General features: G+C 47.2%; 1 protein-coding gene and 1 non-coding gene across 2 annotated transcripts; one reads left to right on the plus strand and one right to left on the minus strand.

Annotated features, from left to right (window-relative positions):
* Nucleotides 1-433: 433 nt before the first annotated feature.
* On the minus strand, nt 434-21,061 carry RAB11A (RAB11A, member RAS oncogene family). Its single transcript, XM_064157942.1, has 5 exons — nt 20,890-21,061; nt 11,982-12,177; nt 10,790-10,983; nt 10,292-10,372; nt 434-2,150 (listed from the first exon to the last, which is right to left on the minus strand). The coding sequence occupies exons 1-5, from the start codon at nt 20,927-20,929 to the stop codon at nt 2,011-2,013; spliced, it is 651 nt and encodes a 216-aa protein (XP_064014012.1). The 5' UTR covers nt 20,930-21,061; the 3' UTR covers nt 434-2,010.
* A 231-nt stretch (nt 21,062-21,292) lies between these two features.
* Nucleotides 21,293-21,364, plus strand: TRNAQ-CUG (transfer RNA glutamine (anticodon CUG)). Its single transcript has one exon. It is a non-coding gene; the product is annotated as a tRNA-Gln (tRNA).
* Nucleotides 21,365-22,134: the final 770 nt, after the last annotated feature.

Here is a 22,134-nt window from a genome sequence, read left to right on the forward strand (position 1 = left end):
AGAAAACATCTACACAATCAGATTCATAAAATCATAGAATCAACCAGGTTGGAAGAGACCTCCAAGATCATCCAGTCCAACCTATCACCCAGCCCTATACAATCAACTAGACCATGGCACTAAGTGCCTCATCCAGTCTTTTCTTGAAGACCCCCAGGGACGGTGCCTCCACCACCTCCCTGGGCAAAAAAAGCTACACAGAGATTTGACTGGAGCACAAAACCCTCCTGAAGCTACCAAACTCTTGTGGCTATGCCCTCCAGCAGCCCCCAAAAAGCTGCAGGCCTAGTATGAGCAAATGCAACTGTGTTAAAACAACTCCTTCAGTTCCTTTCCTGGGGGTACTTCCACTCCAGCTTATTAACCTCCAGTTCAAGTTAAAACCTTCCAGGTCAAAACCCAGCTCTCCCAAAAAGTGCACCCAACACCATACTGAGTCGTCCCCTGTAATTCTTTATTAGAATCATGGATGAATATATTTTAAATCAATCTAAAAAAATAATGAATCAAGGTACAGTACATGCATAAAATACAAAGTAATTTACAAACAGATCAAAACAGCATCTTCAGAACTCATACCAGGAGGAGAAAATGGATTTAAAAAACAACAAAACCAAGTGACCGACTACAGCAATGCCTTCCGTGTGCCTTACACATCATGAGCACCGCCAGACAGAAAGGTTGGGTACGAAACACAGCTGGTACCTACCCAGATCTGGGTGTTCCCACGTGGGTCATATCAGAGTTTGAGAAACATCCTCCTACAATCAGTGATTTTGCCTCTGTCTAACTAGCTGCAGGCGTTTATACAACACAGCTCCAGTAAGTACTGTGGAAGCTCAGTGCCTACAGCCCCCAAATCTCAGCGTTAATGAGGGAAGCAGCACGCAGCGAGCGCGGTGAGCGCAGCAGCAGAAGGCACAGTTCATGTATCCCTGAACAAGCTAATCCAGCAGATGATTTGTACTGAACGACAGGCCACAGAAGGAATGCATCCAGTAAGGAAACTACTCCAGGTGTTTGTTACAGAGCATCTAACCAAACCACTGGAACAATCTAAACATACCAGATGAAACAGAACTGAAAGCCAGGAGCAGGTTGTAGAAGTCACTGATTTGCCAGCTAGGGGCTCGAATCTGCATGGCATGTGCTAATAAATGTGGTAAGCAATACGTGACAACAGCCTTTAGGTGTGTGCGCCAGGACAGAAAAAAGGCATCCTCAAATCCTGATACCACCAGCACTGGGCGGGGGCCAAGTCTCGAGCAGCACAAAACCACACTGCAGATTCCAGCGTTAGTGACCCTTCACCAGTTACACAGATGAGGCTTTCGCTTGCTTCCAAGAGGCATCCCCAAGCGGAGTCTCACCAGCACCTCCCTGGGCAGCCTCCCAGCAGCTCTGCTTCATCACAACCTCCTCTGCAGCAGCGGGGCAAACCACAAAAGCTCATTCACAGGTAGAAACCCTGCTGCTTGTTTGTGAGAATTTCTCTTTTCTCACCCATAATAGCCTAGGTTAAAAATCCTTAACTTGACAATCTGAAGATGTAGCCAAAAACATTTAACTTACATTAAAATTGCACTTCAGAGCAATGGGCACGTCAGCAAGCTTTAGATGCAGACACCTTAAGATGAGGAAAAATTATCCTGCCCAGAGATATTTTCCTAGTTAACCTTACAGCAATCACTTTGAGGAGCAGAATAAGCTCTTGGAGTGCTCCCTGAAGGTGTCTGCACTCTGACTAGCGGGCATCACGTTGGAAAGATCCCATCAGCTTCCCACCAATTTACTGAACCAACACCGACAAGTCGCTGTCGGGAAAATACTGCAGCCACAGAGAAGCAACAGATCGGTAAACACTGAAATCAAAGTGGTTTTAAGACATGGAGAAATTCAGAAGGAATAAGCAGTAACTGAAACACAAGAATGTAACCACAAGAATTACAAATATATTTAAATCTTGGACCTGGGGGGATATACACAGCCTGTAGGAAAGAGAGGAGGATTCTATATGTTCTGACAGCACTGCATCTTTGGTTTGTTCTCAGTGGTCGGAGGGACGTGAATGGGGACCACGTTGTTGCTTGGAGACATGTCGTTCTCACGCCTGTCCGACATCTGCTTCTGGGAAACAATACGATAGATCTCTGGAAGAGGAGAGAGAGCTCATCAGGCCACGCCACGCCAGCACAGCACGGGCACGGAGCCGAGCCTGGGGGAAAGGACGCATCGCGCACTGACTGCCCACAGGTTTGGGACTCAGGAGGTTAACGCACAGCCGCGAAGCTCAACTGCAAGGTGCAAAACAAAACAGCTGCCTGCCTTCCTCGAGATAGGGTTTAGTAACCACTGCATGGTAGGAGCTGGAAGAGACCTTGAAATGTCACCCAGTCCAACTCCCCTGCAGAGCAGGATCAACTACACCAGATCACACGGGAACACATCCAGGCGGGTTTTCATAGAATCAACCAGGTTGGAAGAGACCTCCAAGATCATCCAGTCCAACCTAGCACCCAGCCCTGGCCAATCAACCAGACCATGGCACTAAGTGCCTCAGCCAGTCCTTTTTTGAACACCTCCAGGGACAGCAACTCCACCGCTTCCCTGGGCAGCCCATTCCAATGCCAATCACACTCTCTGTCAAGAACGTCCTCCTAACACCCAGTCTAAACCTCCCCTGGCACAACTTGAGACTGTGTCCCCTTATTCTGTTGCTGGTTGCCTGGCAGAAGAGACCAGCCCCCACCCAGCTACAGCCTCCCTTCAGGTAGTTGTGGACAGCAATGAGATCACCCCTGAGCCTCCTCTTCTCCAAGCTAAACACTCCCAGCTCCCTCAGCCTCTCCTCATAGGGCTGTGCTCCAGGCCTCTCACCAGCTTTGTTGCCCTTCTCTGGACACGTTCCAGTTTTGAGTATCTCCAGAGAGGGAGACTCCACAACCCCCAGGGCAGCCTGTTCCAGTGCTCCATCACCCTCACAATGAAAAAATTCCTCATGTTTATATGAAGCCTCCTACGTCTCAACTAAATCTGACAGGATTCACAGCATTTTTGCTAGGCATCAGAAACTCTCTGCCCCATCAATTCCTTATGATGGTTCTTAAGGCTCTGAGGACAGTGGCTGAATGTTTGTGGTTGTATCCACAGACAACAACAGGATTAAAATTAACTGCTGCAAATTTCTCCCCGATAAACTACCCCTGCAGTTCTCTTTTCTCGCTGCATGCCTACCATGTACAAAACCTTGCCTATCACCCAGGCAGTTTTCAACCTTCACAAAAGTTTGACTGGGGCCCAAAAGGGGAGCCTCGACCCCTTCAGCAGCACACAAATGCTTTAACAAAGCTCACTGTGTTACTGTGGCTAAACTATGGAAAAGAAACAGAGACACCAGAGGAAGTCCAGCACAAACCAGAGAGCACAGGTTAAACTCCTGTGCCTTCCTCTGCACCAAAAGCCTTGCCCAGTTTCCTGGGTTTTGTCAGTGGCTGATGGCACATGCTGCACATAAACTCAGAGTAGCTACAAAGCACTTCCTTCAGCTGCACGGAAGACTACAGTGTGTGCAGCACGTCACCCCCAGAACAGAAATAAAGGACACCAAAACAGAACAGGGGGGAGCCCTTTGCAAATTTGAGATTTAAAACCCTTAAAGTTCAAAAACAAAAGGCTTGCTAAGCCTTGCTGTGAAAGCAAAGCGTGAGAGTGTTTCAGATTCAGCAAGGAGCTGACCCTGAAATGACATCACTTCTACACTGCACGGCAGAAAAGTGCTCTGGCAACAAACACCAGCACTGCCACGCAGCAGTGCTCCCACCAGAAGGGAGTTGATGCCCACACCCAATTTGTGTGCTCCAGCTCACTGCCCTCCCACGGGGTTTCAGATAAGCCCTGGCTGCAGCTGAGGGTGGCTTCACTCCTCCTGCACAGCAAAGCAGGGAAGAGCACAGCTCACAAACAGCTGGCGAAACAAAGCAAAGGTCCAAGTGCTTCTGAACTTCTAAAGTCTCTTCTCAGCTGGATAACGACTGTCCAGACACAAACACCTCACCTGACCTCAGACCAAGACCAGTCTTTTCCACCAGGAAAGTGTCATTAGTGACCAGCCTTTGTTCAGAGCTTTAATGAGCTGCTGCTCAGTGCACATCCTGACACCATTTCAGTACTGGAGACTGAGCAGCCCTGCGCAAAGAGGTCCTTCGTGCTGCCAAGGGCTGCTCACACAGCTAAGTGCCGGCTCTCACCACATAGGGAAGAGATAGCATCGAGGAGCTGAAAAGGGGTCCTGACAAACAGGGCTTGAAAACCTTGTCCTTGATGCAACAAGCCTGCTCTGCCTTAAGCTGCCAACACAAACAAAGGCCGAGTGCTCCCTGGGAAGAGTAAGAGCAGAGCCGCACACACCCATGGGGCTCCTGGCAAAAGAAAACTCTCATGGAGACACTGCTGTGACAGTTCAAGGTAACATCGATCTTTGCAAGTGGGGCTTTGAAAGAATCTGCCTGAGGGGGCTCCAAACTGACAGCTCCAACTCAGATAAACTGCTCAGAAAAATGGATTTTATATCTGCTTCACTTACAGATGGAGTCACTGAGGCAACCAAACAGCTGCGCATGTAGAAGGATCTCCTGATTTCACCCTTTGAGTTCACTCCTCTAACAGCTTCTCAAGTTCAGTGAATCCCAAAAATGCTACTTTCAAAGCCACCTGCAAGGCCACGTGGGACTCGGCGGATAAAGATCGCTTTGCCCTGTGGCAGGCTGCTCAGCAGCGCTCAGCGCAGTGCCAGTGTGCAGAGCTGGAGGCGACCTGCGCTGCATTCCTCAGGTTTTCTGCTCCACTGCCCTGCCCCAGCTCAGGGTGGGCAGCCAGCTCACCTTCAAGTGCAGAATGCTGCCTGTTCCTACCCAACGGGAGCAGGCTCTGCCACCTTTGTTGCTGGAAACTCTCTAGCAGCACCTTCAGCAACAGCAGCAATTCCCAGTGTACCACAGAACGTCCTCAACAAGTCCACACTGGTCTCTACCACAAGCTGTCACACACTTCCTCCAAGGACTGCAAGCAAGGACTCACACCAGGGTGCCCTCTGTACAACACCCTCATCTTGCTGCCAAGGCCTTCTGTAAACAGCCCCGAAGCCTTGAAAACAATCTTAACAGCACTGATATCTCTGCTGATAAAGGGACTCTGGAAACACGTCCCCATGATCCCCACCTCCATGGCCGTCTCCAGCAGTCCTACAAGGACACTGGGCAGCTGTGCTGCTTGAATCACTGGTTCACAGCTTGCACCGCATTGGAAGGGACCCTCAAAGGTCATCTTGTCCAAGCCCCCTGCAGTGAGCAGGGACATCAACTACATCAGGCTGCCCAGGGCCACATCAAGTCTGACTGTGAGTGTATCCAGGGATGAAGCCTCGACCACATCTCTGGGCAATCTGTTCCAATGTTTCACCACTCTCATTGTGCAGAACTTTCTCCTTAAATCCAACCTAAACCTACACTGCTACAGTTAAAAAACATAGCCCTCATGCTGTTGCTACAAGCCCTTCTAAACAGTTTCCCCCCCAATAGCCCCAACTCTGCCAGCCTGTCTTTGAAGGAGAGGTGCTCCAGCCCTCTTCATGGCCCTCCTCTGGATCCACTCCAACTGGTCCATGTCCTTGTGTTGGTGGCCCCAGAGCTGGAGACAATACTCCAGGCAAGGTCTCACCAGAGCAGCATGGCAGAATCACCTCAAGTCAACTTGCAGCAGTGCCAAGTTTGTTGCTCACTGCTGCTACTCCCTCCTCTGCAGTGCCAACCCCTGCACAGCCACAGCTACTGCCCTAGGAGAAAGCCCAAACGGCTCAAAGGTGCCTTTCCCTGGATCAGCTGCACACCTTCAGCACACACAGCTTCGCTGGTGTGAAGAGGAAGGTAGGAACAGCTTAAACCTGCTCTCACCAGGGAAAAACACCCAGCAGCAAAGCCCACACTAAAACTGATCTGCAGGGAGGAAGGGCAGGCTAATGAAGACCTGTGCTCTTAATGAAGACATTGCACTTGCTGCCTGGCTCAGGAACTGAATGAGACCTTATTAAGAGCACATTCAGCTGAATGCATCACTGCATAATTGGTAACTGTGAGAGACAGGCCTGGCTCTGTGAGAGGGCTGGGAAAAAGTGACACTGCTGCCTAGGAGGATCTCGTCCAGTCCTTGTCTGTTCAGCTTGCACTAGCATTTCATTCATTTTCAGGTGTACAGAGCTAACAAAAGAGAAAATCCCTCGATTTTTTTATGCTAATGCTCTGTGATGTTGTTTCCTTGGAGATGGGATTCCTTAGAAATGAAACTGTAGCAGAATGCAGCACAGGAACAGAGACAGCACAGAGCCAGGCAGGGAACAGAGGCAGACTCCAGTTTACTTTAAGGATGCTTTATCCTGCTGTGAATGCTCAGAGTGGCTAGGATTATAATACTAGTCTCTCCTTATTTGCCAGATGATACAAAGCAGCTTTGTGTGCCCCACAGTCAGCCCTTGAAGTCTAGACATCTTGCAACCTAAGAATGTGGCTAGGAACTATTACTCTACAGAAGAAAAAGGTCCCCAAACCCTCATCTGGAATCCACAATAGCACAGAAAAAAGCCCACTAGATGCAAGACAGAGCCCTGACTAAAAGTCTTCCATAATACAGGGAGAAGAGAGAAAAGCTTTCTGCCCTCTCTTCCACCTGTAACAACAACAGATCACATACTCAGGCTGTGCCAGCTGTAATGGACTCCTTCCCATGCCCAAAGCCATCTATTCAAAGCAGCTTCATCTGAGAACTTAGGCATGGATAAGCTTAACATGGACCTTGCTACACCTCCAAGGGAAGTGCTCTTGCAAGTTTCCATCACTGTCCCAACCAGACCAGCTTCAAAAGGGATTAAAAAGAAAGGAGTTTTGCCACAGACCTTAGTCACAACACCCTGCTCAGGAGAGATCTGAGCGGCGGTGCAGAAAGCACTGGGAGCAGCCTGGGATGTCTCTATGGTGCAGTTCCCAACACTGCAAATACCAGCAGAGCCGGTGCAGCAGCATGCCCTGCCCCTTCTGCCAGCCACCTCCACTCACAGCCTGTGGCAAAGCCTGCTGCCTTTACCAACTTCCCTCTTCAAAGAGCAGCGAGCATTCCACCCACAGGCACTGTGCTGGGAGGCAGCCTTGCCAAATACAGACTCTCCGTGATTCTACAGAGTCACTGAAAACTGCATTCCTCAGATGGCTGCTCCCCTCTTTTCTTCCATGTGAATCAGTAACACAAAGAGCCAGCTCTGAAGTGCTATTGAGAAGTTTATTGGCAGCACACTTGTCCTTAGCATGCCAGTCACAGCCAAGATGGAGCCAACCTGCTGCTAATGCATTATTTACTTCATCTTTATCTCCCTGAAACAGGAGCTCCTGTCTGGAGCAAGCCACATGCCCACTAATCAGCAGAAGTGTTTCTTCCAGCAGTGCTGAACCAGTCCCTCCTGAACAAGGATCCTGCCCACATACCCAAGAGCTCTTTACCCAAACCAGTCACAGCAATATGCAGGCAATACTGACATCTGTGGAAAAGCAACAGCCTCAATCTGTCCAAGTGCACCAGGGGCAAGTTTTAATCACTTGTGGTCCCAGTACAGACTGCTCTCCCTCACAGGGAAATTAAAACAGGGAAAAAAAAACAAATAGCAAAACTCCCCAAATCAGAATCCAGAATAACTTTTGGAAGAAAAGGTACTGTTGGAAGCCTGCGAGGAGAGATAAAGAAACAGCCCAGCCTGTGCCCGAGAGGTGAACTGCTTCCCCATGGCAACGGCAGTGTGGCGGCTGAGCGTCACACAGCTCTGTGGCAGCAAGGCAGCAGCCCAGGGCATGCAGGAAACTTTCCACCCCTTCAGTTGTCACTGGTGGAGAACAGAACAATCCACTGGGAGATAGGGACAACAAGGTGACCAGTTTATATTGGCTGTGACAGCCTGATAGGCACCTTGGAGGGGATAAACGATGTCTGATGGATTTCCAGGTCTGTTTGATTGCTGCTGACAGAGCATGAAAGTTAATTCACTAACCTTCACCTGAGAGCTCTGATCCCCTCTGAAAACAGAGAGCAAGGATGGTTGTTCTACATCATACACATCCCAATTAGCCATAACCTGACCTAGGTGCTCTAAAAGGAGAGGGCCCATTAAGGACCACATGCACCACAGAAGACATTCAAGGTTTTAGCAGTTATGACTAGGCACAAAAATGATTGTTCTAGGTGTGTCAGGCAGTTTGAGAACATCCTGACTGGATACTAAGAAAAAATTCTTTACAGTGAGTGTGGTAAGACACTGGAATAAGTTGCTCAGGAAGTTGTAGATGCCCTCTCCCTGGACATGTCCAGGGACAGGTTGGATGGGCCCTTGAGCAACCTAGTCCAGTGTTAGGTGTCCCTGCCCATGGCAGGGGGGTTGGAAGTGCGTGATCTTTAGAGGTCACCTCCAACTCATACCAACCTATGGTATGATTCTCTGTCTTCCTCCTGAAAAATTCATGCCCAAATCACAACCATTTCTGACAGGTCTGCCTTTAGGCAGGTGAAGAAACCAGGAAATCCAGGCAGCATCCCCGATAGCATCGCAGTCAGCCACTCCTTAGCCGTCCACCCTCTGATGGCATTAGCAGTTAGTCATGGAAGGAGTCAAGCTAACATAACTTCTCCCTTCTTTTTGAAGTTGTGCAATGTTGAATTACAACCAAATGACTACACTGAAGTTAAAAGGGAACCACATGGTTGAGATAAAGAGGAAACTAACTCTAGTCCCAGCACTGTATGTAGCAGTGAGATGACAAACATCTCTATGCACTGTTTGTTCCCCTAACATGGGGACACTTTTTGCTGGCATAAGGAGAGGAGCATTACTGATTAGGAAATCACTGTTAAAAACATAATAGATCCAGAACCTGTTGGAGGCCTTTTACAACTATGGGTAAGGCTAGAAACAGATAGACACAGGCAAATAATACTCCACAGCCCAACAAGCTCTCTCCACTGCTCAGGTGCTCATAAAGCATTTCAAACAACTCCAGAAACACTACAGAATTTAGACTTTTATTAAACTTCCTAGCTGGCTCTTCACCTGAATATATGTAAGCCTTCTTGCTCCAGTATGGCTCAAGTGTCCTTTTTGGTGTGTGTTTAAAAGAAAGTCTAAATTAGATGGCAAAAGAGAAAAAAAAGTCAAAGCTAACAAGATGCCAATGTCACGGCAATCAGATCTGACTGAGACACAAGCTTATTAGTGGGGCTGCTGCTCACACCCTGCACATCATGCAGCAAATGCTACACTGGGAAAGAAGGATTTAAATTTGCAACTGAGAAGCATGCTGGAGGCACTCAAAACAGAGAGAACAGATGTACCAAAACAGAGAGGCCTCTCAAATGTTTTGGAGACTCAGATTTAGAAAGCATTTGTCAAAGTTAGGAATGATAAAAGCTCAAGCACCCCCCACACCACTGTTGTCCCACCATGCCCTAGCTACAGCTGAAAGGGAGCACAGCAGTACAAAAGTCCTACAACAGCCGGTGATTTCCACATCAGTTTGTGAATTCTCTTTATAAGCCATGGTTAAGTTAAGGTCTCCCATGTAGCTGCAGTGGAATGTCTCAGAGTCTTAAGAAGTTTTGCCTATCTAAAAAAAGGGCTTAAGTAAAATGGAAGTACTTTATCCAGAGAGCATAAAACCCACAGCACTTACTGCTGTCACATGTCATGCAGGCCAAAAGTCCAAGCAGATCTACTAAATGCAATGACAGTGACTATCCTGCAGCTCAGGAGTTACCACATCTCAGATTATCAGGAGTAGTGTTGTTCAAAGGGAGGCTCTCTACTCTTTTATCCCTTTTCCCTTGGCAACTGCTATGGTCATCATTAAAGATGGAAACAAACTAGACTGACTTCTCTGGTGAACAATGGCTGTTTTAACTTGATGCCTGCATGAGGCAATTCTCCAAGGGCACTCCCTGTACCATACACAAATGGGAAACTGAAACATAAAACCAGGCTGATGAGAAACCCGGGGCAGATCAAAGTGAACACAGTTTCATCTGTGAGCTCAAGGCTGGTCTTTCCCCTGTGACACCTTGAATCTGAACTCCAAATCTTATGGTTGAGAAGAATAATTAAATAGCAGAACTTTACAAACACTTTACAGGCATAGAAATGCCTGCTTGCATCATAGCTGAGCAGCCTTCTGCCCTTCCCCCTTGAAGCACAAAGCACAAGATGACTCACCTGTCAGAATAGTCTGGAAAGCTGCTTCCACATTTGTAGAGTCTAAAGCAGACGTCTCAATAAATGACAAACCATTCTTCTCTGTGGGGACAGAAATACTGTAATTAGAGAGGTGCATCACATATCTGCTTCCCATCTGGAAGAGCTTCTCTATCAGATTGCATTTGTAGTGTTCCCAGTGAGATGCATGGGTATCAAGTATAAAAGGCTGTGGGTTTTTCCTCTTTCTATGATCTGAAAGCAACACCACTCAACATCAGCATTAGAATTTACGCTCATTCATTCCCAAGTACAGGGATCAGTCCAGTGCTGTTTTACTTTGAGCCACATCTTCCTGCACCACTGAAAGGGAGAATGTGTTACACATCCATGAATTGTGTGAGGAAGCTTCCTGGACTTTCATTAACCTTATCAAGGTTTCTTTAACCTCATCAGCTTTGAGGCAGGCAGATCTCCAGACAGTTATTAGCATTAGGAAATTATGTGGAGCTCACTGACCTGCAAAAGCTCTGGCCTCATCTGTAGGGACCGCTCTCAGGTGGCGCAAGTCGCTCTTGTTCCCCACGAGCATGATGACAATGTTGCTGTCAGCATGGTCCCTCAGCTCCTTCAACCATCGCTCTACGTTCTCGTAGGTGAGGTGCTTAGCAATGTCATACACCAACAATGCCCCTACAGCTCCACGATAGTACCTGTGGGTGAAGAGATGCGGCAGAGAACATCACGATTAGAAGTGACAAGCTACTGTGCAGTAACAAGAAACAGCTGTTACTAAGATAGCTATCTAAAAAAGACTTCTAAAAGCAGGCTACACGGGACTGAAACAAAGAAACAGGACATCTAGGCTACAGTCACACCACAGGGCCATCACAGCAGCCAGGGCAGCTCAGAGGCCAGAGGGTATGCCAAATCCCACGTTTGTGGGGAGAACCCCACATCCCAAAAATGAAGCTCTGGAGTCTGTGGGGAGCTCCTGTCACCTTCAACCTCTGATCCACTCCCTAACCCATCCCTGTGGGTGCAGTAAGGGCACAGCCCATAGTGATAGAGAGACTTTTGAATGACTCACTGGATCATAAAAACGTCAACCTGATCTATTCCCTTTGCAAAAGGCCACAGCTGGTCTCCTTTCAGACTCGAGAGAGGCACAGTAACACTCAAAAAGAAACAGGCTGTGTTCTTCCATCCCACAATTACCTCCAACTTTACTTGAATCCAGCTTTTACTCTGCTGGGTTGCACTGTTTGGAGGGGTTTTTTTTGTTTGGGTTTGTTTTTTGTTTTGTTTTTTCCCTTGTTGGTTGCCTTTCTTTTTTTTTTTTTTTCCAATTACATAAGCATGGAAAGTGAGTCCTTGCTGCTACACAAGGGTTTCTGGTCTTAGGTTACCACTGATAAAGTAATATCTGTGTTCCTGGAGGTTTTATCAGCTGAGTCTCTCAGAGCTCTTGCGTTCTAGGCATTCCAGTTCCATATCATGAGAGCACCGAGAGGTAAAGCAGTTTGTGCAGGGACACACTCTATCAAGTTTCTGGGCTGAATAATATTTAAGCTTCATTCCAGCAGAAGTTGTAAGCATTACACAACAAAATACACAAACACACACATTTGCAGTCTCTGAGGAATTGGAAAGGCCCAGAATTGCTCTCCTCAGCAAAAGCTTCTTTTCAGCCACACAAGCTGTCACTTACGCTGATGTTATAGCTCGGTATCGCTCCTGCCCTGCCGTGTCCCATATCTGAGCCTTTATTGTCTTCCCATCAACTTGAATGCTTCTTGTTGCAAACTCTACTCCAATGGTGCTTTTGCTCTCCAAGTTAAACTCATTGCGAGTGAAGCGAGACAGAAGGTTACTCTTGCCTACTCCAGAGTCTCCAATAAGCACAACTACAAGACAAAAATGACAGGAGGATCAGATTCCAGATGCAGAATACAGTTTCACAGGTGCCTGCAATAAACACTTATTTCCCAAAGTATGAAGGAAAGAATAGCAAAAGCTACCATTCTTGTCATGGATCAACTGTCCAGGTCTTGGTATTTGCAGAGAACCAGAGCTGCCACATTCAGCAGCTTTCTGAACAGACTTTAGACTTGACTTTGACCTCCTGTGCCCAGCATAGAAGACCATTTCTCCTCCAGAAGGGTTATGCACAGCTGTTGCTGCAGAAGTCAAGGACTATTTGGATTTCACAATCTTGTAACACTAGAACTTAAAAAAAAAATCCAAAGCAAAAATCCCTGAAAATCCCTGCACCATGCAACTGAACTCTGTTTTGCTTAAGAAGTCCAAAACACAGGGCAAGCAGCAGACTCCTCACACTTCATAATCTTTGCAGGAAAGCAGCTCCCTACTGCAGCAGAAAAGATTGTAAAGAAAGAACTAACCCCCAAAATACCACAAGACCACCTGATAGAGAGTATCAACACTGAGCAACATCATTCTGCCCTTCTGCAGCCCCTCACTGCTGCTGCAACTCCTGGCACACTTAAGGCAGAGCTTGAAACAGCTCTAAAATGCTGCAGAGGCATTGCTGGGCCTCAGAACCACCACTGACTCCATCTTCCCTGCCTCAGCTTGCCTCATCACGCCTCATCACAGCACCACTGCCTAGCAAACTAATTGGTAGGATTCAGCTATGCTTGACCAAAGGTTTAAAGTCCAGTTGCTACAGGAAGAAAAGCAGAGGGGTTGCTGCAATATCCTGTAATGCTGAGCTGAAAGGTGAGGGGGGGTCAAGTGTAACTTAAAACTCTCTACCAAGATGCAGGCCACTGGATGAAACACATTCATGAGCCTGAGTCACACCAACTGGAGCCTCTCAGGATGATCTCATGCCCTTAATGAAGATAAGGTACAGAACTGATAACAGAAGGGAAAGGAAGGAAAAAAGGATGAATAAAATCCTTGAGAACAACGGCTGATAAACTTTGAAGCCCATCAAGGCCAGTCCAGGCGAAGGAGTGCAGGCTCACTTGCAAAACAGAACAGCTGTGGCTGTTTGTTTTGAAACAAACATTAATATTCCATACAATCATAGAACTAGTACAGTTGGGAAAGGCGTTTAAGATCGAGTGCAACCACAACCTAACTCTACTAAGTCTGGTGCTAACCCATGTCCCTCAGCACCACATCTCTGTGCTGTTTAAGCACCTCTGAGGATGGGGATTCAGTTGCCACCCTGGGAAGCCCAATTCAGTGTTTGAGAAGCCCTTCAGCAAAGAAGTTTTTTCTGATGTAGAACTTGAACCTCCCCTGGGGCAACTTGAGGCCACTTTGATTCTCTTATGTTACTTATTACTGGGGAAAGGAGACTGACACCCATCTCACTCCAGCCTCCTTTCGAGGGAGTTGTAGAGAGCCAGAAGGTGTTTCCTGAGCCTCCTTTTCTTCAGGCTAAACAACCCCCCTTCCCTCAGTTGCTCCTCACACCTGTTCTCCAGACCCTTCACCACCTTTGTTGCCTTTCTCTGGACATGCTCTAGCACCTCAATATCCTTGTTGTAGTGAAGGGCCCCAAAACTGAACCCAGTATTTGAAGTGCTGCTCCTCCAGTGCCAAGCACACCAGAACAATCACTTCCCTGGTCCTGCTGGCCACTATTCCCGATAGTGCTATTGGCCCTGGCAATATAGATCATTTAACAATCAAGACACTGCAAGGCAACACTAAAGATTCGTGTAGCACAACAGAGGAGTGAGCTCACCAAACACACCTCGATCACACCCAGTCTCAGTCTAGCAGTGCAAACACTCCCATCTGCTGCTGCATCACACAGCAGCCCTCTGAATACCATCTTCTAGTTAAATAATGCAAAGCAGTTCTGACAAATGGGATTTCCTCTAACTGCAAGGGCAAAGCAGCACCTTTTAAACATGCACCATAAAACAAAATGAAAACGCTAGCCTCAAACACGGCCTTGTGGCAAATGCTCCATCAAGACCTTTCCAGCGTCCTCTGCCAGCTGACTCAGCACACAGCCAGCCAAGCTCCAGGAGTTGCTTAAAGCACAGAGTGGCTGTTAACCACTTCTGGTCATAGAGATCACAAGGGTAGGTAAGTGGAAAGCACATATGCTGAATGCAAACACGATTCTGCTTTCCCATGTGACAGGTCCACACTGTTCAATGTCAGCTGCCCTGACCCAGCTTTGCTGGCATAGAAGACCCTACACCATAACAAACTTGGTGCAAGGGACAGAGCACCTAATTGCATCATCATCATCATCACTTGGTGAACTGCTACCAGCTTTCCTGGCTTGGTGATTTTTTTTTTCTTGCCAAATAAGTTCTTCAATACTCTTGGCAGGTTTAGGCCACAGTCTCAGGTGACATCATATCTATATTCACTGGGATGCACTACAAACAAGTTCCTAGGAGGTGAAATTTGTCAGCTCCCTTCACACACCTCAGTTCTGTCATCACCCAACTCTGGCAGCAGCCAAAAACTTCTCTAAACAAGAAAAGCATCCTACATAGTGTCCTTTCCCCAAGAGAATGCACCACACAACTGTTGAGAACTCCTCTCAAACACATTTTTCTTGTCCAGGCCACATTTCAAAGCATTAAGTCTACAATAGATGCATCATTTTAATTCCTCTGCCAGGTGTTTTTTCCCTTTCCTTGTCTGAATCCCATGCTGCTTATGTTCTGAACAGTTTCCAGCACCAGATTAATATGTCCCAATTAAAAAGGAAACTATTAGACTTTCCTCCTTGAAGTCAGCTATTTCCTCTACTTAATTGGGCCACTGCAGCTCCTCCTGATCATGAACATAGAACAGCTTGCAATGTCAGCAGGTGCCTAAGACTCTGCACACTTTCTGCACCTCTGCCAGTCTGAGCAAGTATCACTTTGAACAGCTATGAGCTGGAACAGCTCTAACAGCAACTTTATTCTATTTTATTCTATTTTTTATTTTGCTTTCCTTATTAAACCATCTCCCCTGCTGCAGCTGGAACCATTTCCTCTAGTCCTGTTGCTGGTCACTAAGAAGAGGCTGCCCCTCCTCATTCCAGACTCCCTTCAGGGAGTTGTAGAGAGTGATGAGATCTCCCCTCAGTCTCCTCCTCTCCAGACTGAACACCCCCAGCTCCCTCAGATGCTCCTCACGGCCCAGGTGCTCCAGGCCTTTCACCACCCTCACTGCCCCTCTCTGCACATGCTCCAGCACCTCAATATCCTTCCTGTAGTGAGCGGCCCAGAACTGAACACAATACTCGAGGTGTGGCCTCACCACTGCCGAGTACACAACAGGAATGACCCTGGAGAGCCGAGTCCCTTTCTGACTATCCTGAGCAAGCAGTTTCTGGGAGGGAAATGACGTTACCTAGTTCCCTGTTCAAGCTAATAGTTCCTGCATTCTCATTGGGCTTTTCTTCCAGAAACTCACTCCTAATGGTTAGAAATTGTCTTCTAATTTTCAGAAGAAATTAGTGCTCAGGGGCCAGTTGGTGTTCATGTGCCAGCACTGTCCATTAGCTTATTAGTTTCTTCTCCCAGTGGTGTTTATAGAAAGCAGCCACATCTTCTCTTGGCTCTGTTCTACTAGCTAAATAAGCAAACTTCTCAAATGTTTCCTCATAAACAGACTGTCATTTCCCAAAACTTCTTCACTACGAGAGTTCTTCGGCTTCTTTACCACACAGAAGGACTTCTGTTGTTCTTCTCACTAAGTGAGATTCTCCCTGTGATGTCGGCAGGGGTTTTAGTATTTCCATCCCTACTAGGCACACCTGGAGCAGAAATTTCCTCTTCCTGACCACATCACCTTAACAGCTCAGTATGCTTGTGATCAGGCTGAATTATTCTAGCTTTAAAGTTGGCAAACTTTACCAAATTACCATTAGTCCCCAGACATAAATCCCTACATCCCAAATGTCACCTCACCTGGAGGATTGCAGTCCTCATCAGAATGCATCCCTTCCAGTGCTGCACTGCAACTTTCCTGTACTACCCAACTTGCATCACCAGCAAATCTCTTTACTACATCAGCACTGGAAGGAAGAAGATCCAGAGGAAACATTTAAGCAAGTTCAGCCACAAGATCTGCTCTTGAAAACTTCCATCAATCACCTTCTCTGGACCAGCACATCCTTTACAGAAGCAACACTTTAGAAAGCTTCACAATCAAGGGAGATTTGTATTGGCACATCCTGAAAGTCAGGACAGTGATCATCCTGCCCTAGGCAGGTCATTCTCACTGCTTTAGTGACATGCCAGTTCAATATGTGCAACCATGTGCTTTAAATCAATGCACTTGACTACCTACAGCATTTACCTTCCCCCTGCCTCCCCAAAGGTTTAAGAGAAGCATTTGGTGGAGAGAAAAAAATAATAAAAATAAAGAAACAGAGAAGTCCAAACTGTTGTATGCATTTTCTTCTTTAATTCCAGTTTTATTTCTGTAGAAGACCAAAATAAGAATTGCATTTCCTGAGTTGCATGAAAGGCCATTTAGAGAACTACATCAAGAAAGAATTAGTTTTTCACCAACATCCCAGCTCAGCCAATTTTTACTTCTGTTAAGCCTCTATCTAACTTAGTTGAGATTTTCAGAAAATGTTTTCCCTCATGAAATATTATTGCCAGGTATTACACAAGCCACATGCTGCCTCATGTAACAAGCAGACTTACAATGTCTGAACCCACTCATCCCTACTGTTGAGCTCTGCTGTTAAGAGGCATATCAGTAAAGAGCCTGGACACATATCCATGGCCTGTAGAAGAACTTGATGAATACCTCTTCATGTCCTCTTCAAACAGGGCTTAAAGGAAATGTGAATCTACACCTTGTAGGTTACTGGTGATGAACCTAATATTATCATGTCTTAATACTAACCTCTTTCTTCTGCTGTGCCCCTTATGTATTCAGCCATTGCCTGGTGTCGTAAAGGCACTTTGGGGAGGGGTCATTCATCACCTGTACACACCATATGTTAACACGGAGCTGGGCCTCCAAACACATCTGTAGTAAAAGAGCTGATCTGGCAGGGTTGTTGCAGCCCAAAAGTGCCTCAACATCTAATGCAGAGAAGGCAAAGGGCTTCCTGCTATTGTACAAACCACTATTATGCAACCACCTTTCCCTACAAACTATCCTAAATGAAATAAGGAATAAAGTGTTTTCTAAAACCAAACCAACAAGTCTGCTCAGTTTCAGAGTGCTTCCTCAATATCAAAGAGTAAAGCTAGAGACATGAACACGATGCAAAGTGGGATGCAGACAGCTGAAACAGAGTTTTTCCTAACAATAAGCTGAGTGTCACTGCAGGTGAGATCTGTGTTCAGAAGCGAGAAGCCTGACCCCAAATCCAAAGTTCCAGATGGTCAAGGTGCAGACAATCCTCTCAAGCTTTGTCCATAGAAAACACAGAAGACATCTACAAGTGGGGGTCGTTTTAAAAACTACCCATCTAATGCAAGTACATTCACTTAAATGAGCTATAAGCACCTGCATTTAAGCCAGGCTTAATTTCTTAATATCCTCACTGTATTTTCTTCCCACCATAATCAGAGCAAGATTCTTACAAGTTCCTACAATTCCTATGAATTTCATAGATCTTTCATTTTCTCAAATGTAGGAGGCACTGCTCCCAGCTAAGCCCAAGAAGTACTGAAGAATACAAAGATCTGTAGTTGGACAAAAGAAGTTTATGAGAAGTGGTATTTTTACAGCTAGGCTTAGGCTTTAGCACATGTGGAAGTACTGCAAGTCAGGAGAGGGGCATTTTGTAACAGGTGCTGTGAATTTATTGTACACAGGTGGGCTCAGGTCACACCCACCCACAGAGTCAACCAGACTGCTAGTGGCTGACGGTACAGAAGCAGAGGTCTCACATAAAGAGACATGTGGTAGTTCAACCCAAGAGTAGTAAAAGACAGCGAGACTAGAGATTATCATCCAATTATTACAAACCAAGTCAAAATCAGAACTCAGTCCCACTAACCCACCATATCCCTTCAAGTTCATATATCCAGAAGAACTCTCCTACTGGATTAAGTGTACTTGTAGACCAGTATCCAGTCTGACTGCCAAGAACTGATGTCTGAAAACCATTATGTGTAACAGAACAATCTTTGACCTTGCAAGCCCTTGCATCTCCAAACAAGCAACACCTTTAGATTTGCCATTGTAACCATCACAGCAAAACACCCCAACAGACATTTTTCTTCCCCTATAAATTTGTATAGTCTTTCAAAGCCATTCATAGTACTAATGGCAATGTACCACTCCAGGATTTGCATATGCTTCTGCAGGATTTTATGTCTTTTTTGGTTTTGCTTGCTGCTCAACATAAGCATCATTTCAGATATCCTGAGAAATTACGACATATGAGATACTCTCCCTACTTGCCCTTATCACTCACTGGTTTAATTCTGATAAAGCTGTACATCATCCTAGGGGATCTACAGATATGAATCCACTAGGTCTCTCTTCTGATTATTTTGATGTCTTTCTCCATCTTTTTAATTCTACAACACCCTTTCCAACACGGGCATGCCCATCTTGGCTACGTATCTCCTCAGTCCCCAAGATGTTCACATCTTGGATTCAAACATCATCTTAACGTTCCACTTGAGTTCTCATTTCCTTTTCCACGAGCTTTTACCTACTTTTTGCCTTTTTGACCAGCACCTGGTAATAAGACATTCATTCCAGAGACCTATTCATAACAACTTCCAAGATCATTCCAGACTGCTGACAGCTTGTTTACAACCACCATCACCTTTGGAAAGTTACAAAAGTTTCCACAATTTGTCTTACTCTGCATTTGTTATGTTATTTCAGCTGCCACAGTAATCCCAGTTATGTGACAATGCATCAACTTCCTGCAGTCTACTTGAGTTTTGCAAAGCCTGAAAGCTCATCTTCACAGCACCATTTTCACAGCACCCTCAACAGCTTTCTTAGTCTAATCAGGGAAAAAAAAAAGCTCTAGGAGGGGCAATCAGTTAAACTAGCTTTGAACTTTTCTACATATCTGGATCTCAACTCTTATTTCCCACTTACACAAGGAAGTAGGTTTAATAAAAGGCAGGATCACTCCCAGCAGCTCTGAGTCACTGGTATTTCCAGGCCTTCACAGACAAATATTAATTAAAAGCACACTGTCAGAATTGTATGAAGAAGTAAGGCAGTGGGTTTGATACCATAGGTGCTTCGGTGTACAAGTTAAGATTGACAGGAGGTGATCAGCAAGGCCCATGCCAATGCTGCAAGCCCAGAAGAGAGGCCCTTCTTTATACATACAGTAATCACAGAGTTCATCAGGTTGGAAAAGACCTCTGAGATCATCAAGTCCAACCTATCACCTACCTCTTCTAGTTAACTAAACCATGGCATAGAAAGAATCATAGAATAGCATAGGTTGGAAGGGATCTCAAAGCCCATCCAGTTCCATATGGGGATTCCACCCAATCTAAGAGCAGTACAGGTGATTGATTTATAGTTAGGCACAAAGCCACATTCCACGTGGCAACTGGGTAAAAAAAGGCTAGAAAAGAAATTTAATTTTCCCAAGTGAGCACAGGCACTGAAGGACACAGAAGAAAACCACTGATGGTTTTCTTTATCCCGAGTTTCAAGGTAACAAGCACTGGATCTCTCACTATTACTAAGTAACAAGCGACACCACAAATCCGAAACACAACTTCACAAAACCTTATCACGGCAAACAACTGCTTTTTACAACACTTTGCTTGCTTTTGCAGTAGGACCTTAAAAACTGGCCAGTCAACGCCAAAGCATCAGCATTTCTGCAGGTCTTTCACAGCATGCTTTAAGAACCGAACAGCAGGCTGGCATTTTACTCTACAGAGTGAAAAATCAACAGCTAACTACAACCTGCAAGGTTTTAACCCAACTTGCTGCTGTAGGGCGGACTGGAGGGGCATCACTCCTGGAAGACAAGCTTTTCCTGCCCTTCTCTGCTGGGTGGAATGTGAGGTGCCCGGACAGAATGAAGAGCACTGGGCATGAAACAGCAGTTACATTCACTCCTTATGAAGGGCTTAGAACACAGAAGGAAGTAAACAGTATCACTGTATTAAATTAGCTGCATCATCCACCAGTGCCGAGTACAATTCGTTCACTTTATAGTCCTACTCAATAGCTGGAAAAGGTACTTATCAAGGCTGGGCAGCCTCATTACCATCTCTGCTCGCCACCCCAGCAGGCTGGCCATTGCCTCAGCCTTTTCACGAAGCAGGAGACGCTGACCCTCCCGATCACACCTACGGAAACCAGCACAAATCTGACATTTTGGGGCGAGGGGGTACCAGTGCTCGAAGCGCTCTGGGGCAGGCAGCGACACCAGCCCACTCTAGGCGATCAAGCTCCAGAAACATCCGAGTAGGGCTCGGCGAAACCCGCGGGAGCACAGCCCCCGCCTTGCACCGGCGCCTGGCCGGAGCCCTCCAACCTCTCCCGCCCCGCAGCTCCCCCAGGTAGCCGCGCTAGGGGAGCGGCCGCCAAAATCTGCTTGTGGGCAGGAGGGACACGCCGTGAGGAGGCCGCTCCCCACGCCCCGCCAAGGCAAGGACCCCCTCCGGAAGGTGACCCCTCCGGTTGTGACAGAGATAAGGCGGTGCGGCCGTTACCTTTGAAGAGATAGTCGTACTCGTCATCGCGGGTGCCCATGGTGGGGTGCGCCGAGGCGCGGCGGTAGCCGAACACTGGGAGCAGGAACCGGAGCCGGACCCCTCCCTACAGCCGCCGCAGCGCTTCCGCCCTCCGCGTTCTGCCCGCCCACCGCCAGGTGCATCCGGGTCAGCGCAGAACTGCTTCCAGAGACAGAGCCGCGGCCCTGCCCATCCCGGTCTTAAAGGGACGGCACCACGGGCGGGAAGGACTGAGGTGCAGTATCTGCCTAGTCCGCACGACCCGCACCGACACCCTTCATTACCCACCCGGTGGTACGGCAGCGGGGATAAATCATAGCGGGAGCGAGAGCGCTCGGAGAAGAAGGCACTAAAGCGGGCCGGGAGAGGCTTTTGCTACAGCGGTTCCATGGTGTAATGGTTAGCACTCTGGACTCTGAATCCAGCGATCCGAGTTCAAATCTCGGTGGAACCTGAAGTTTTTCACTTTTGTCTACCTTTTCTGCACGGTTTGTGTCTAGACGCACTCCTCGGGCTTCCTTCACACACAGATGTGTGACAGCCACGCCTCACCTCTTGCTTTGGTTAGTGCCCACCGGCGGCCCTAACTCCAGGCACGGTGTGAGTGCCCTTCTGCCGACATGGCGTTGGCTCCCATCTCTGAGCTGCCCACAACCACAGTGGAGTTTGGGGTCGGTTGGCCGCAGGCTCCCCAAGTCTCACAGATCCATGAAGAGAGACAGGGTTCAATGCAGGCTACAAAGATGCACATCCACAGCTAAAGGGTGGAGGGCAAGAGGATGAGGCCAACCACTTTCCAGTGGTGCCCAGCATCAGGAACAGGGACCATGGGCACAAACTGGAAATTTCACCTGAGCATAAGTAAAAAACTTTGCTATGAGCATGCTGGAGCCTTGGAGTAGGCAGCCCAGAGAAGTTGTGTGGTCTCCTCTGCAGCAATCCCAAACACACCTGGACATTGTCATCCTGGGCAACCTGCTATGGATGACCCTGCTTTAGCTGGGAGATTGGACTAGATGATCCCCAGAGATGCCTTCCAATCCCTACCGTGTTGTGATTCGCTGATCCTGTGAACTGAGCTGCAGAGTGTACAAAGCCAGTGGGGTTCATGGTGGAGTCATCAGAGATGCCAACAAAATGTTTCAGCTTGTGAGTTGCAAAATGACCACCACGAGTGCATTCCCCACCGCTGCCACTGTCCACCCTGCTTCTCCCTTCCCCAAA

Source organism: Pogoniulus pusillus, chromosome 17 (genome assembly GCF_015220805.1).
Source record: "Pogoniulus pusillus isolate bPogPus1 chromosome 17, bPogPus1.pri, whole genome shotgun sequence".
NCBI classification, from domain to species: domain Eukaryota; kingdom Metazoa; phylum Chordata; class Aves; order Piciformes; family Lybiidae; genus Pogoniulus; species Pogoniulus pusillus.

Bases quoted from the DNA above. Each gene is read 5' to 3' on its own strand.
- RAB11A (XM_064157942.1), bottom strand. From the start codon at position 20,929: ATGGGCACCCGCGATGACGAGTACGACTATCTCTTCAAAG. The intron at 12,178-20,889 runs GTAACGGCCGCA...TTTGTCTTGTAG, and splicing joins GTACGACTATCTCTTCAAAG to TTGTGCTTATTGGAGACTCT. The intron at 10,984-11,981 runs GTAAGTGACAGC...CTTCACCCACAG, and splicing joins TACCGAGCTATAACATCAGC to GTACTATCGTGGAGCTGTAG.